Raw genomic sequence first — 17,041 nt, 5'->3', positions numbered from 1 at the left:
GTCTGAACACATCAGTATTGCCTCCTTATTCAGGGAACCAGAAACAGAAGAACAAAAATCTCAGGAAACACAAATCCTCCCAATCTATGAGCCTCTTGAACATAGATTTTCCAGATATTCTGCTCCTGACATTGAAGGGAAGGGAAAGTTGCCTGAAGCCCATACTTTCTTCCCTGATTCCCACAGAGAATGGAACATAGAAAACATGAGCATTGGCCAAATTCGCGAAATGATTGATTTAATGTATACTGAATACAAACTCATGTGTCTTAGAGGAAAATCAGAGGTAGATGCTTGCAGAACCATCATCCAATGTTTTACAGGTACTCTTCTCAGATGGTGGGAAACTGAATCTTCTCCTAAACTTATTGAGACCATGGAAGCAGAAGTGCTCAAGGATGAAAAAGGAGATGTTATTCATAATCCTGATGGTACTGTAATAAGCAATATGATTAGAGCGCTAACATCAATGATTCTAGAACATTGGTGTGGCTGTGAGACAGAAATTGCCAACAAACATGAGGTCATTTTGATGAACCTCAAATGTCATAAGATGTCTCAATTTGATGATTTCCATAGAGATTGGATGCAACGAATCTATGAGGTGAAAGATTCCAAAAACTTGCTCTGGAAGCAGGTATATCTAGCTGCTCTACCCTCTAGATTTGTTGACTATATTAGATTGCAAGAAATTTTTCAGTTACTTTTTGAGTCTTATACATGGGGAGAAATTTATTCCCTTATTACAAAGACGCTGGTAAGTCTTTGTACCAGCTCGAAGGTAAACAAGTCTTTGGAAAAACTGTCCAGACTACCAGATAGAAAGTCCATTTGCAGCAGATATGGACTGACAATAGATGACCCATTGGTCAAAAAGAGAAAGTCTAGGAAAAGGGCCAAAAGAGAATTCAAAGAGACTTTCTACAAAAATCAAAGGGATTATCCAAAAAATAAAAGGAAGTATTCTACAAGGGATAAAAGCCATAAAAAGAAGGGCCACTACAAATATATCCCAAAAACCCATTATTATACTCCTTCTGACATCCACCTGCATACATCCAAGCAAAAAAAATGGAACAAAATTACTTGCTGGTTGTGTGGCCAGACTGGGCATACAACTTCAAGATGTCCCCAAGGCGAAGAATCAAAGCTTAATAAGGGAAAAAAGACAGTTGTTTATGCTCAAAAGGCTAAACAGGTTAAGAAAGAGCATTCAGGCCCAAGCTTTTGTCTGAGATGTAAATCAAAGACCCATGCTACAGAAAGGTGCCCAAATCTTATTATCAAAGACTCAGCCCAGCAGCACCAATTAGAGGAATCGTCTCTTGATTCTTTTAGCACTTCAGAAGAAGAATTTCAAGTTAATATGGGCCAGTATACTGATTATGAATCATCTGAATGTTCTTGCTCTAATTCAGAAGAATGTGCATGTCATATATTTTATGAAGATGACTCTGAATTTTTGTACAGTTCCAGCGAAGAAGAAGAAAGAACAAAGCCTCCTAAAGAAAAAGTCCTAATGGCATCTGCTGAAGAAGAGGCAGAAATGAAGATTTTATCACATATTAGGACAATGGAAGAAGGAGCCATGAAGAACCGGCTGATAGAAGCATTCACAGATCAGCTTAAATCAAAAGCCTCAAAAGAATCAGGTAAGAAACCTTTGTTTGTCGATGCATCCTATGAAAGGAACACTAAGTCTTTCCAAATGCATCACCAGAAACCAGGGAAAGTAAGATCCCTGACTTTGGGAGAAGTGAGTGGTGAAATTCACCAACTCAAAGCAGAGATTTCTGCAATCAAAGCTCAAATTGCAGAAATTAAGAAAGGCAAGGACATTCAAGAAGAAAAAGAAGAAGAATCCTGGAACACAACAGCCCATAGCCAAGAAATTCAAGTTGCTGAAGGAAGGTCAGACCCAAATTTTGGCTTTCAAGATATGAGATTGTTTACCATCACATATCAGCAACATCATGTCAAGGTAAAAATCTGTATCCAAGGCCAGATATTTTTCATGACTGCATTATTAGATTCTGGTGCAGATATTAATATTCTTAATATCAGAAATGTTCCAGCGAAATATTGGGTCTCTGCTGAAAGAGAAGTTGTAGGCCTAGGAAATAAGAAACTCAAATATGAAATTCCTAGAGCTTCACTATGTTTTGATACCCACTGTGTATACATGAAGTTTGCCATAGCAGACATCCCTGTTGATTGTATATTAGGGAATGTCTTTTTAGCTGCAGTAGAACCTCATGGGTCAGCCAGGTTGAAAGGAAGTAGAGCTGGTTATTTTATTTCTGTACCCACATCTAAAGGTAGAAGAAAAAGAATTGAGCTTCCTTATGTTTCAACCCCAAGAGTTTCTACAATGGTTCAAGCCATGCAGAAATTAGACAAAGCAGAATCTTTGCTATCAGATCTTAAAGATCTAAAAAGCACATTGAGAGTAGAAGAACAGCTGAAACTACCTCAAATCAAAAGAAGAATCCAAGAACTGAAAGGAAAGCTAGAAGAAAAATGTTGTTCAGAAGAGCCAAATGCTTTTTGGCACAGAAAGCAACATACCATTAAGTTGCCCTATAAAGAAGGATATACAGGAAAGCCCTGTAAAAGCAGAGCAATCCCTATGAGCCAAGAATACAGAGAACTATGCCAAAAAGAAATTCAGCAATTGCTCAACAGAGGATTGATCAGAGAATCCACTAGCCCCTGGAATTGCTATGGATTCTATGTAAACAAAAGAGCTGAACAAATTAGAGGTATCCCTAGACTTGTGATAAATTACAAGCCTCTAAATTCAGTTTTGGCCGATGATACTTATCCCATTCCACATAAAGGAGATTTGATCAGGAGAATTGCAGGAGCCAAAATATTTTCAAAATTTGATTTAAAAGCAGGATTTTGGCAAGTTGCCATTGATGAGGGAGATAAGTTCAAAACTGCTTTTAGTATTCCTGCAGGGCACTATGAATGGAATGTCATGCCATTTGGTCTTAAAAATGCTCCTTCAAAGTTTCAAAAGGTCATGGATGATATTTTCAAGCCATATTTTGATTGGCTACTTGTATATATTGATGATGTTTTAATTTTTTCCAAAAATATTGATGATCACTTCAAACATGTAAATATTTTCATGAAGTTGGTCAAGAAAAATGGGCTTGTGCTTAGCAAAAAGAAAATAGAAGTATTTCAGACTTCTATAAAGTTCTTAGGCCACCAGATTTCTAATGGACAAATCTCTCTGCAACAACATGCCATTGACTTTGCAGACAAATTTCCAAATGTCTTAAAAGACAAGACACGACTGCAAAGGTTCCTTGGCTGCCTAAATTATGTAAGCAGCTTTTATCAAGACTGTGCCAGTGACAGGAAAGTGCTCAATAAGCGGCTTGGCAAAAATCCCCCTCAATGGTCAGACACCCATACTAGAGCAGTACAAGAAATCAAAGCAAAGGTAAAGTCTTTGCCTATACTGTATATAGCAGATGATGAGGCATTCAAGATAGTTGAATCCGACGCCAGTGACATAGGCTGGGGAGGGATTCTAAAACAAAAAGTTGACAAGGAAGAACAAGTGGTACAGTTTGCCTCAGGAGTATGGAATCCAGCAGAACAGAATTACTCGGTTATTGAAAGAGAAGTGAAAGCTGCATGGAATTGCATCAGCAAGTTTGCAGTATATCTAATAAACAAACCTTTTCTTCTCAGAACAGATGCGTCAGCAATGAAGAAAGTCCTATCCAAGGACATCAAGAAACCAGAAGAAGCAAAGTTTGCCAGATGGCAGGCGCTCTTTGCAAATTTTGATTTTTCCATTGAGCACATCAAAGGAAAGGACAATTGTCTTCCTGACTTTCTCAGCAGGGAATACCTTGAACAAAACACAACACATATCATGATGATTATTACTGAGTGGGACCAGCACCAAAAACAAGAGGTCTTGAGAACCATTCCAGATAATCAAGACTGGGATACATACAGAGACAACTGGAGACCCACATGGCAATTAAGGAACACAAAAGTCCTTGATGCCAACTTACAGCCTCACACTGATCTACAGCACTATGTACCTGAAAGAAAGGTGTACCCAAAGGGTAGAAAATGGATCCATGATATGATGTATGACAGAGCAAAAGCAGATGCTGGAACCGCAAGGCGGGCACTGGAAACGAATTTTCATGACATTGGAGGTATTTGGCACCATGGAGGCCGTGACACAGGAATCTATGAAAGCTATTATTGCATCTACCGGACCAGAGATTTGTGGATCAGCCACCCTCAAGTCCAACCATGTGCTCGATGGCCCAGAAATGATCCCAAGGTAATATTCCCCGACACAGTTTATGACTTTTCAGATTATAAAAAGTTGTGGTGGGACTTCATGAATGTTGATGACAGAGAAGAAACCCATTACACAAAGTTAAAATTCAGCACAATGGCAGCATCCCAGAAAAATCTACAATGTGAATGGTTTCAGAACTGGTGGACAGATTACGGAGTCAGCAGAACAGCCATGGACCCAGTATATCATGAAAGATATGAAAGAAAATATTGTCACAGATGTTTTGAGTACAACATTGGGGAATGTTTTCATCGCATATACAGCACAGTCAAAGAAATGACAGTTCAAGAGTGGGATCCTTTTCACAGGACAAATTATTCCCTCCAGGAATACATGAGAGAGCACTTAGAATGGTATGTCTTAACCAAAGTCCAGCATCAAATCATACTGGGTAAACCCATGATAGTCCGGAGGATTTATACAAAGGCATGTGATGATTTACTTTATAAAAGAAACAGATTCCCTGATCTGACTGTATTTTGATTACGTACCAGTCACAAGGGCTTAATTGTGGCCAGAGTTCCCGTGGGCTTTACTGTTTAAAAGCTTCCACAGTGTAAATATTCTCATCTAGTCTTTTCTCGTGGGCTTTTTGTACAAAAAGTATCCACTGTGTAGATAGCCATAATTTGTTTTAGGTACATGAATCTACTTTACAGACTATATCTCATGCGTTACCCGAAAGCAATTATTCGGTCTGCTTTATGGACCCGAATATTTGTGCGGACGTCGCTCTGGTAAAGACTGAAAAAGTAATGATTCTTTAAGCTTTAAGTCATTTCTGTCCGACCAACAGTAATGTTTGTCCCCCCTTCTCATCCTATATAAGAAGGGTAAGGTTCATTTGTTGGGCATCGGCATTTGAAGAGTCTTGTGTGTGTGTTTGAGTCGAGTGTTCTCCTGCTCTGCATCTGCGGACATCCAGTCTAATCTGCTTGCAACACGAGAAATCACTCAAAGTCCTTAGTTGGTTTGAGAAGCCTGCGTATCAGTGTGCTCGGCACTGATAAGAACCTAAAGTGGCTGAACCATTAGAAGAGTCAAGTTTTTGGGTGTTAAGTCTGATTCTGAGACAGAGCCTATACCTCGCCAGCAGCCTCCGGTAGTAACTTGCTCAATTTTGAGCTGTGAAAAGTCTGGTAAATGCGAGATTAGTCTATCTCTGTATAAAATCCATTTCTATAAAAGCTCTGTAAGCATCCTGTGAGAATTTTTCTCCATTCTGAAATAAAATGAGTATGCCATTCTGTTATTGAGTACCTCTGTATATTTATAAGTCCGTTGTGGTAGTAGTTTTCTCTGTGCTTTCATCCCAAGTTCGCAGGAAGTTCGCCAAAAGATCGAAGGGACACCAAGGCCATTTGAAGGCGTGGACGCCGTTGTTGAGGCTTGCAGAGTGTGAAAGATCCAAGTAGGTTCATCACTAGTTCATCAGGAGTTGGCTACCAGAGAAATACGAAGAGACACAAAGAAAGAGCAAGCTCGTGACAGGAGCCCCTGCATGTGGATGCCCTATATCTCATGCTACCACTTATCATAAAAATGGAGGAAACCTATAATCCCTTTTATATTGACACATAGTCCCGCAAGTCATTTTAACTATATATTTATTATAAGTGAAGAGATACCCAATTTTTTAATATAAAAACTTTTTTAAATTACTAAATACAAATTAAAAAAAGTTTTTTTACTAAATTAACAAAAAAAACCCTCTTTATAATTAAAAACAAAATAATTTAATAATTAAATGCTTATTTAACTTAATATAAATATCTCTTTTAAATTTACCTTAATTTCAAAAAAATTGTTAATAAAAATATATGCTTTGATATGGAAATGAAAATTTTGTAAATAATACATCAACACACTCTTTTTTAAGTCTTTAGGAAGAATTTAGATTTATAATAGGTTAACTTTTAGTTATTTTAATTTTACTTGAAATTTAATAAAAATTCTAAATTTAAATTACATAATGTGCACAATTTATTTATACATTTTAAAGCACAATCTTATTAAATACTATATTGCGAAAGTAATTAAAAAAACAAAACACATAATAATTAAACAGCACATTTATAATGTTTTTTAATTGCGCATTTATCATTTTTTTAAATCCTTTTTTGGCATCTATTTGAATGGAAAGAGAGAGAATCCAATAGAATAGAGTTGCTTTCATACTCGGTTTGATGTCAGATTTCTGTCAATCCAATTGAGAGAAATACCGAAGTCATGTAATGATTCAATGACATTTGGCCAAAGTTGAAAGCCCATTGTGGGGTGCTTTGCTTTTATGAAATATTGAAGTCATGTAATGATTCAATGACATTTGGCCGAAGTGGAAAGACCATCTTCGGTTGCTTATATTTTCTTCGTGCACCTTTCCTGATGTCAAAGTTTCTGGAGTAAAACCACTGAATGCAACAATGCGGCCTGTAGGATAATAAATATAAATGTGGTGTCAGTAGCTGAATTGCAGACATATTTCCATCGTGCCCAGCATGCGTGACAACTTGCATGTATATATTAAATTATTACACAATGCCATCATGAAACATTCCCGTCATAATTTATCACTTAACTCAAAGTTGCTTGTCGGCATTATGGCATCCATAACTTCGATAAAATTAATAACAAAATAACAGTCACATGCATTAAGATCCCCATAGCCAACCAGTTCATACAAACATAATTATTAGATTCGTTGACAGTTCAGAAAAAGTTTGGCAAAAATTTGTGGTAACACTAAATCTGTGGGCTGACCGTTCAAAAAAGTTCGGAAAAGTTTTGTCGCAACACTAAATCTCTTGGCTGACAGTAATTTGTCGGAACGCTAAATCTGTTCTGGTAGGAAAATCTGGCCCACATGCTCAGAGATTTTGATATTCCAATTCGTACTTACAAAATCCACTTTAGCTGACCATCAGATAATCAGATTCCACTTTAGCTGACCATCAGATAATCAGATTCCTGATAATCAGATTCCTGCGAATCTTCGAGCATTGATTTTCTATATAAATCAAGTCCCTGCTTCAAAATTTTCAATCTCAGTCGGTATGAAAAATTGTAGTGGCAAAAAGCTCCTTGATGCCATGGCTTCCATGAGAGCGGTACTTGTTGTGTTCGTCCTACTGCTGCTGATGGCCTCAAATGGTACGTAGAGTTAATTCTATGGCTTTCGGCCAGAGTTTTGATATTCCGTAGAATTTGGTGTTATATAATTGAAAATGACTATAATCACTATAATATAGTTAGCCGAAGTTTTTTTTTTGCCTCAGATTTTTTTAGTACTTCTTTGAAAAAGTTAACAAAATCACATTTTTCTCACATTTTCTAGGCATTTTCTATTAACTAGCTTTATTCGAAACATTGCAGAGTTTGCCAATGGAAATGGTCCTATTTGCGAAAAAACAAGCAAGAAGGGGGGCAGTGTATATTGTCCAGATGATGAAGAAGACTGCGCTAAAATCTGCGTAAAGAAAGAGAACGCAAGCGATGGTAAATGCCACGCCTCGACTTGCTTCTGTTACTTCGATGGCCACTGCAGTTTGGCAGATTAATATAGGAGGAAAATTACGTTTGCACCTTAAATCAGAGCGAAGATGCCTATTATCACTATGCATCTCACGGTTCTGGAGTATAGTCTACTACGCTAAATAAATTAGTCTGTCTGGTTGAATGAAGGGATAGTGTTGGTGATCCCTGGCTCTGAAGTTCTCTGTTGCATAATCTGTCTCTTTTCTTATGTCTTAACTATGTACGAAGATTATGTTATAAATATATATATGGTGTAAACAATCTTGGAGATCTGGGATAAACGCACTGATTTATGTGGGTTCTTGTATACATAGCTTATTAAATTTCTATAGGTGGAGAACAAAATGTTAAGTTATTTGATTTTTTTTTTTCCTCCAAAAATGAAATTTATATTAATTTTTCAAAATTAATTATAATATATATATATATATATATATATATAACCATGTTATGTTTGATTTAAGTAATGTTGATTTAAGTAATGTTAATATACAATGTGATTTATAATTTAATTAAATTATATAATTAAACAATTATGTTATTAATAATATATTGGAGAACAAAATGTTAAGTTATTTGAATTTTTTTCTTCCAAAAATGAAATTATATATATATCTATATATATATATAGATATAGATATATACATCTAACCATGTTAGGTTTGATTTAAGTAATGTTAATATACAATGTGATTTATAATTATAAATTTAAGTAAATTATGTTCAAATTTAGAGGCATAGAGTATATATATCTCTATAAACTAAAAACATATTATTGTTGGTAAGAAGTCACATTTAAATTTAGAGGGGTAGAGCATATATACCTCTATAAACTTTAACATTTAAATTGCTAAATATAAATAGATTCATTGTTAGATAAATCAAAGATTTTATACATTCATAAATAAATTATTATTACTAAACAACATGCATTTTTTTAAGGAAACTATATGTTAAAATGAAAAATATAAAAGATATAAAATTAAATAAAGTTAAATAATTAAATAGCTATATATATATATATATATATATATATATATATATATATTATTTTTATTGGGTTTTCTAGTGAAATAAAAAATTGTATTTTTTGAAATAAGATATTTACATTTTGGAGATGAGAAGTGTGTGTTGGATTGCTATTAGGGAAACTAGAGTAAACAAAAAACTTTTATTGTTTGGAAATTGCAAAAGGTAAATTGAAGTTTTTGACTACAAAATACAAAATGTCTAAAAAGTCTAGATGACTTCTTCATCCTGGTGCTAAGACAAGAGAACAAAAAGGAAAATAAAAAGTACAAAGGCAATTTCATATGCATATCTATTCGAGAACATGGTTTTCACATGTATGAGATCCTTGCTACTGCGAGGAGAGCAATGAGGATCAGCTGGAAGTCCCAATTATCATTTAATTCTTCTGAGCGTATGGTCGACCGCCATCAAGAAGTTTTGCATCTGATTGAGGGATAGAATGACACCATTCTTGATTCATTATGTTTTACTAGGACTCCGTCCAAGAGGAATTTGATATGTTAGTAGATATCCACTATATACATGTATTGATTGTATCTACCCTTTGTATGGCCTGCATTGGCTATCCAATCAACAACCTCGGTAAGCATCTCCGTGCTTGTGAATTTTCTTCTCTCATTGAACAAATCTCGCTCAAGATAATTGATCTCTCCCTGTATTTTTTTGAGGGCCAATTCCCTCTAGCATGTTGCTGAAATTTTCGCCCAAGTTTGGGCTACGGAGTGACCTTATTCCCTATACTATTCGGCATCGCATCTAACCTTGGCCCACTTCCTGGGCATGTTTGTGAGTGAGTGAAACAAGAAAGGGAGAACTGTCACTCTAGGGACAGTTAGCATTTCCATTTTCAAACCATGTCTTAGGTTGCTAACTAGGCCCCCTAGAAATTGACCATGGGCTTGAGCTATGCCATCAGCAAAGCAAACTAAAATCAAGCTGAAAATCAAAGTTTAAACTATAAACTACAAAAGAGAAAACAAACCAAAATTGGTGTCTACTTCCTAGCTCTTGAGGGGGCACACTAGGAAGGAATTGTTGCTCTTCTAGTACAAACAATCTATCACATTGAATCTTGACAAAATTCGACCCTAGAGTGAAGCCCTCGAAAGTTAACTTGACATGCAAGCTAATGCCACGTGCAGTATGAAAAGAGGAAACAGGAAGGCTATGCCTACGTTTCCTAGTTGGCCATGGAGCAGAGTCATAAAAAAATCTAGTTTTCCTAGCATGGAAGGTGGCCTTGGCATTACCTTGGCATTTGATTGTGACTCTTGAAGTGTGAGGGAAGGCCTAATAAGGAGAGAAACTATTGAGACTACCCAAAATAAGGAGCTTTATCTATGGAATCATTGTAAGACACATGTATAGTTTGAATTATTGACATTGTTGATAGATTTTGTTGTATACTATGATTGTAGGTTCTATGCCTGCAATAAATGTATCCCTTGTTGACAAATCTTTAAACGAAATATTAAATATAAAAAAGAGATTTCAATGTATACATAGTCCTACACATTTTTCATCTAACAAAAAGAAAAAGAAAAACCCTTAATCAAATTACATATATTAAAGTAATTCCATTGACATACGTTTCATAGGTCTCTTATTCAAAAATTAATGCTATAAAATTTTATAATTCAATGACAAAAACAAGTATATTAAAGTAATTCCATTGACAAAAGTTTCATAGATCTCCTATCCAAAAATTAATACTATAAAATTTTATAATTCAATGACAAAAACCTTTAATCAAATTTACATATATTAAAGTAATTCCATTGACATAGGTTTCATGTCTCCTATCCAAAAATTAATACTATCAAAATTTATAATTCAATGATAACACTGACACGTTTAATATCCAATTCACTAACAACGGCTCATTAAAATCATATTTAAAAACAAAAATATGTGAATGTAACTATTCTATATTTATTTAGTTAAGGAAAATAAAATAGCGTAAGCAAAAGACCCGTCATTTTTTGTACTTAGAATTATGATTGAGTTATAAATGAATATTAAAAACCGTGTGAAATTCCAACATTAAAAAGATTCGAGTCAAATAAGAAAAACAACCAAGCCTCTCAAACTCAAATATAAATTCTCTCTCTGCATAAACTCTAAAACTCTAACTTTGGCCTTCAATTTTCAGAGTAAATTTATTTACTTTCAGGAAACCATATTATAATGGTAGTATCATACTTTCTTTATAATTATTTTTATTTTAGCAAAACAGTCTCAGACCAGTAGTGCCACAAGCTTTCTTTATCAAAGACATTCATCATTGTTAAAAAGGAACACATAAAAGAGGCACTCATGTGAAAACGTTTGTATTCCATTCCATGTGGTGATCAGGGATCTTCATCGAGAGCACTGACTCGTGTTAAATCGTGTATATTTCATAATATCGAGAGCGTATGCAATTTTACATGTCTAATGTTTTTAGAAATTGCTTAGTTATGGCTTGACGTGTTAACAGCTTGAGTGCGTCTAATGGTTAAGAGCATGTGTTTTTTTCTAAGAGGTCACAGGTACAAAACCAGAGGGGAGTAGAGAATGTATGCCTTCGTAAACTTAGCAGTCAAATCCCATACACCAATTTGGTGTCTTTCTTGACTATGACCTTAAAAATGGATATTATTATTATTATTAAAAACTCTCACTCTAAAAAGACGTGTTAAAAGAAACCATGCGGTGGAGATCATTATAGAGGGATTCCAGATCATTATAGAGGGATTCCAATTATTCATGTACACATCTGAGAATAAAATGAACAGCACTAGAGTGAAATTCAAAACCTAAGATTAAAATGAACAGCATGAAAGGAGAAGAATATTAGAAAATTCATAAAAAGATGATAATGGGAAATGACATTGAAATTAATAAAAAAATCGCAATGGCATGAATGGTGATGACCTTAAAAATGGATATTATTATTATTATTAAAAACTCTCACCCTAAAAAAACGTGTTAAAAGAAACCATGTGATGAAGATCATTATAGAGGGATTCCAATTATTCATGTACACATCTGAGAATAAAATGAACAGCACTAGAGTGAAATTCAGAACCTAATATTAGGTGCTGGAATATCATTGAAATTAATAAGAAAATCGCAATGGGATGAAAGGAGAAGAATATTAGAAAATTCATAAAAGGATGATAATGGGAAATGACATTGAAATTAATAAGGAAATCGCAATGGCATGAATGGAGAAGAATATTAGAAATTCATAATACGATGATAGTGGGAAATGAAATTTTTGTTTCTTGCGTGTAAAAAGTTATTTTATATATATATATATGAAAGTATGATATTATTATTTAAAATTAAAAATATATATTTTAAATTATTTAAAATATATTGTATTTGAATAAAGTTTAAGATAAATTTATTTGAAAGGAGTAAAAGTCTATGAATCATCCAACTCTATTTTTTTAATGTATCACGAATCAACAATATAGATCACTAAAATCGACCATGTGGTAATGACTCTTTATTTTTGTTGATAATTGAATTAGGAAAGATAGTGTTACTTTAAAAATAGGGAAAAAAAATGGCATTGAGATTGGTTAGTTTATTACACTTGCACTTAGCTATAATCATGCTATAATCATTACTTTAAAAATAGGGGAAAAAAGTGGCATTGAGATTGGTTAGTTTATTACACTTGCACTTAGCTATAATCATGCTATAATCATTAGTGGGTGTGATGACACTCTAGCTCCATTTCTAATGAGTCTTAAAAAAAAATTAAAGTTTCATTTACTTTGATCATTTTTTTTGAAAACCAAGATATGATTTATCTTAAAATTATCAAAATTCTAAGGAGAAAATTTCGATGGACAATGTCCCGATTACAAAGATGGAACATCCAACTTTGGCACACTCCCTATTGGATTTGGATCCAATTTTGTCCAGAAAAAGTAAGGTTATATGAGTACTTTTATCACCTGCTACGGTTTAACATAATTACTATAAAAAGACTTACCATAATTACTAAAAAGATTGATTAATTCTTTTTTATTTAATCTAGAGTTACGCATTGGTTATATGTATCATTAAAAATTAAAAAACCAAATTTTTTAAGTATAATTTTTTTTTAAATTAAAATGAAATTTTTAGTTCTATAATTTAGTATAAGCGTAAATTTGTAGGCATACATTTTTATAAAATTTAACATTTAATATAAGGATTTAACAAAAATAAATTAATGTAATATTGGCTCAATTAAAAAATAATAAAAAATTAAAAGTAATATATAGCCTATGGAGATGTTGTAGTGAATAAATAATTGTAAATATTTAAATCTTGACTCAATAATAATAAACAGTTATATCGTCATAAAAATAATAAAATTCAAAATGTTATATTGTAATTTTAAACTTTCATTTTTAGGAAAAATAACTTGCATAAATTTTGGTGGATAGTAACCACTAGTAAGTTTAAGTATTTATAGTTTTACTCCCTAGTAAAGCATAAATAATGGTGGGAAGTAACTCCTGATAAGTTTATTTATTTACATCACATTCATATCTATTTTTACGCAACAATTTACTTTAATTATGGTGGAAAGTAGTTGATGGTAAATATGTTATTTGCTTGAGTATAAGGCACTTTCAAGAATTTTATGTTTTGATGGTTTTCTTGCAAAGATTAAGAAAAAAAATATTGCGGAAATATCTAAAAAAAATCATGCATGAATATTGCAACAATATTCATAAATTATTTCATAAAATATGTAAGGTATTTATCCACATGAAATTATATTGTGCAAATCCTACAATAAGACCTTCAAGTTATGCCCCCAATCAAATGCTTGAAGATTACTTTTTTAATAATATTGAAAACAAAATTTTTAATTTTTCAAGTCAAACATTATAATTTACATTGGTAAATGCTAAACTAGTAGTGATCAATAGACAAATGGATTGTTGCTTAATAAGCACATAAAAACTTAGTTCTTACAATTAAACTACAATATAACAATACTCTTAAACATGGATATTTACCCCCACTTTAGCATGGATATTAGTAACTTGTATATAGGTTTTGTTACAATACCATGGCCACATGCCCAAATACCATAAGTCATTTGTTTGACAATAAAAAATAAAAAATTGAAAATTTATTAGACCTTACATATATTATTGATTAAATACAGTGACAATTTTCCATCAAAGAGAGAGAGAACAAAGACATGGAGAGATAGCACTAGATAGAGAGGGAGTGACAAGGGAGAGATGGAGAGAGAGTGAGGAAGAGAGGAGATAAAAGTAAGACAGAGGGAGATAGAGTGATAGAGTTGGATGGGAGAGAGAGAGAGAGAGAGAGAGACTGGGGGAGAGACAAAGGGAGGTTGGAGAGAAAGGAAGAGAGAGGAAAGACAAGAGAGATGACTTGAGAGAGAGATGGATTTGGAGGGGGAGAGAGAGAGAGGGGGAAGAACAAAGACATAGAGATAGAGGTGGAGATAGACATGGAGTGACAAGGGAGAGATAGAGAGAGAGTAAGCAAGAGAGAAGAGGAGGGAAGAGAGAGAAGGAGAGAAAGAGAGAGGGATGGAGAAACAACAATAGAGAGGGGAGAGAAGGGGGAGAGAGAAAGAGATAGGGAGGGAGATAGTAATAGAGTTGGGGCGAAGAGAGAGAGAGAGAAAGAGAATGGGAAGAGAGAGAGAAGTAGAAAGGGAGAGATAGATATGGAGAGAGAGTGTATGTTTGTTTGGGGGTTGAGATAGGGAGACAAAGAAGGATACACGAAGGGGGTTAGAGATATAAATGGAGAAGAGAGACAGGGATGAAAAGAGAGTCACAGAGAGGGAGGGAGGGACATATAGATATATATGGAGAGAGGGAGACCGTGTGTGTTTGGGGATAAGATAAAGAAGGAGAGATAGAGGGAGATATATCTGGGCTAGATGCATCTTAACATAACTGGGCTAGATGCATCTTAACCTCGGAGAGGAATCAAATATCTCAAGGTGCAAACCTTTCCTCAAGTTTTATACTTAGAAAATATGTTGGCATCTCCAGAGAATTGATCCCTCTTGGTGATTGATACATCCAAGGTTAAGATTAATCTAAACCGGTATAATATATGATCATATAATCAAACTTTACATATAATTAAAAAAAAAAAAATTCATCAACTACATATTTATTTAACTTTAATATAGATAATTATTTATCTTTATATTATTTTGATCAATGTAGTTAGAAAAAAAATAAATTCTTTTATGTCAAAATATCAATAATATATAGATGTAGTTTAATGGTTTTGTGGTTAATAAATCAGCACACTCTTGATTAAATTTTTAGAAAAAATTTATGTTTATGATAATTTAACTCTTTCACATATTATTTTTTTGGTCATATTTATTAATTAATTTTATTTGAAATTCAATAAACTTTTAATGAAATGAGTTATGGAATTTATATTATTCAAGTGTTTCAAAAAAACATAAAATTTATTATTATCAAAAATACTTTTTAAATAATAAAACATCGAAACATTACCAAAATTTATATTGAAAAAATTAAAAAAATAAAATAATTAAACACGATTTTTTACTCTTTTGCTCATCCTTTAATGTTGAGGCAGTTGCTTTCATACCAAATACTGATGTCATGTAATAAGTCAATGGCATTTGGCCAAAGTTGAAAGACCATCCTGGGGTGCTTTTTTTTCTTCGTGGCCCTTTCCTGATGTCAAAGTTTCACTGGAGTGAAACCACTGAAAGCAAAAATGCAGCCTGTTTTTTGTCGTATGTGATAATAAATATAAATATAAATATGGTGTCGGTAGCTGAATTGCAGAGATATTTCCATCGTGACCAGCATGCGAGACAACTTTCATGTTATATTATATTATCACATAATGCCATTATGAAACATTCCCATCATAAATTTATCACTTCAGCCAAAATTGCTTGTCGGCATTATGGCATCCATAACTTCGATTAAATTAAAAGAAAATAACGCTCACATGCATTAAGATCCCCATAGTCAACCAGTCCATGCAAAAATAATTATTAGTTTCGTTGACACCTTAAAAAAGGTGCAAAATCTTGTCGGAACACTAAATCTGTTTGGACTTTTGGTCTCAGTTCTGGTGGGAAAATGAGGAAAATCAGATTCCTGCGATTCTCGGAGCATTGAATTTCTATATAAACGAAGTTCCTGCTTCAACTTTTTCATTCTCAATCGATGAAAAATTGTAGTGGTGAAAAGATCCCTGATGCCATGGCGGCCATGAGAGCGGTCCTTGTTGTGTTCGTCCTGCTGCTTCTGATGGCCTCAAACGGTGTGTAGAGTTAATTCTATGGCTTTCTGCCATAGGGTTTTCATATTAGATAGAGATTTTTGCATCACTGTGGGGTTGTTTTAGCAAAAGTTTTTTTTTTTTTTCCTCTGAAAAGTTACAAAATACATTCTTCACATGTCTTTTAAAGCATTTTCTATTAACTGTGCTGGGCTGAAACGTTGCAGAGTTTGCGAATGGAAATGGTCCTATTTGCGAAAAAGAAAGCAAGAAGGGGGGCAGTGCAGATTGTCCAGATGATGAAGAAAACTGCGCTAAAATCTGCGTTAAGAAAGAGAACGCGAGCAACGGTAAGTGCCACGGCTGGGCTTGCTACTGCTACTTCGATGGTCACTGCAATTTGGCAGACTAATATAGTATGAAAAATCACAACAAAGATGCTTATTATCAGTATGCTTCTAATGGTTATGGTAGTATTACGCTAAATAAAACAGTCTCCGATCCGCTGAATGAAGGGATTGTGTTTGTGATCCCTTTCTCTGAAGGTTCTCTGTTATATAATCCACTTCTTTTGAAATTTATCTTTTATCTGTTACATCTATATGAAGGTTATGTTGTAAATATAGGGCTGTTGTAAATAATGCTTGTGGATATTTGGTATGGTATAATGCAGTGATTTACTTTTTATTTTAAATATTATGTGGGATTTTATACAAATAATCTATTGAATTTTTATATAGATAACAATAAGTAATTTAATTGGTTTTTTTTACATTATTCTTTTATGTTAATATTAAATTATTTGTAGAATATTTTTATGAAATTATTTGTATAATATTTTTAGATTGTGATTCTTTTCTCTGAATG

At 33.6% G+C, this 17,041-nt stretch overlaps 2 protein-coding genes across 2 annotated transcripts; both read left to right on the top strand.

The window, feature by feature from the left end:
* Nucleotides 1-7,340: 7,340 nt before the first annotated feature.
* LOC149162362 (major pollen allergen Art v 1-like) lies at nt 7,341-8,140 on the top strand. Its single transcript, XM_089435683.1, has 2 exons — nt 7,341-7,495; nt 7,718-8,140. Exons 1-2 carry the CDS (start codon nt 7,399-7,401, stop codon nt 7,900-7,902), a joined length of 282 nt encoding a protein of 93 aa, XP_089291809.1. The 5' UTR covers nt 7,341-7,398; the 3' UTR covers nt 7,903-8,140.
* A 7,918-nt stretch (nt 8,141-16,058) lies between these two features.
* Nucleotides 16,059-16,803, top strand: LOC149162361 (anther-specific protein SF18-like). Its single transcript, XM_089435682.1, has 2 exons — nt 16,059-16,216; nt 16,402-16,803. The coding sequence occupies exons 1-2, from the start codon at nt 16,120-16,122 to the stop codon at nt 16,584-16,586; spliced, it is 282 nt and encodes a 93-aa protein (XP_089291808.1). The 5' UTR covers nt 16,059-16,119; the 3' UTR covers nt 16,587-16,803.
* The last annotated feature ends 238 nt before the right edge of the window (nt 16,804-17,041 follow it).

This window comes from Pinus tabuliformis, chromosome 5_2, assembly GCF_031772625.1.
Source record: "Pinus tabuliformis cultivar Carrire ecotype Pingquan chromosome 5_2, CPIR1, whole genome shotgun sequence".
NCBI classification, from domain to species: Eukaryota; Viridiplantae; Streptophyta; class Pinopsida; order Pinales; family Pinaceae; genus Pinus; species Pinus tabuliformis.
Note: the sequence above shows the minus strand (reverse complement) of the source record. Positions and strands in the feature narration are given on the sequence as shown.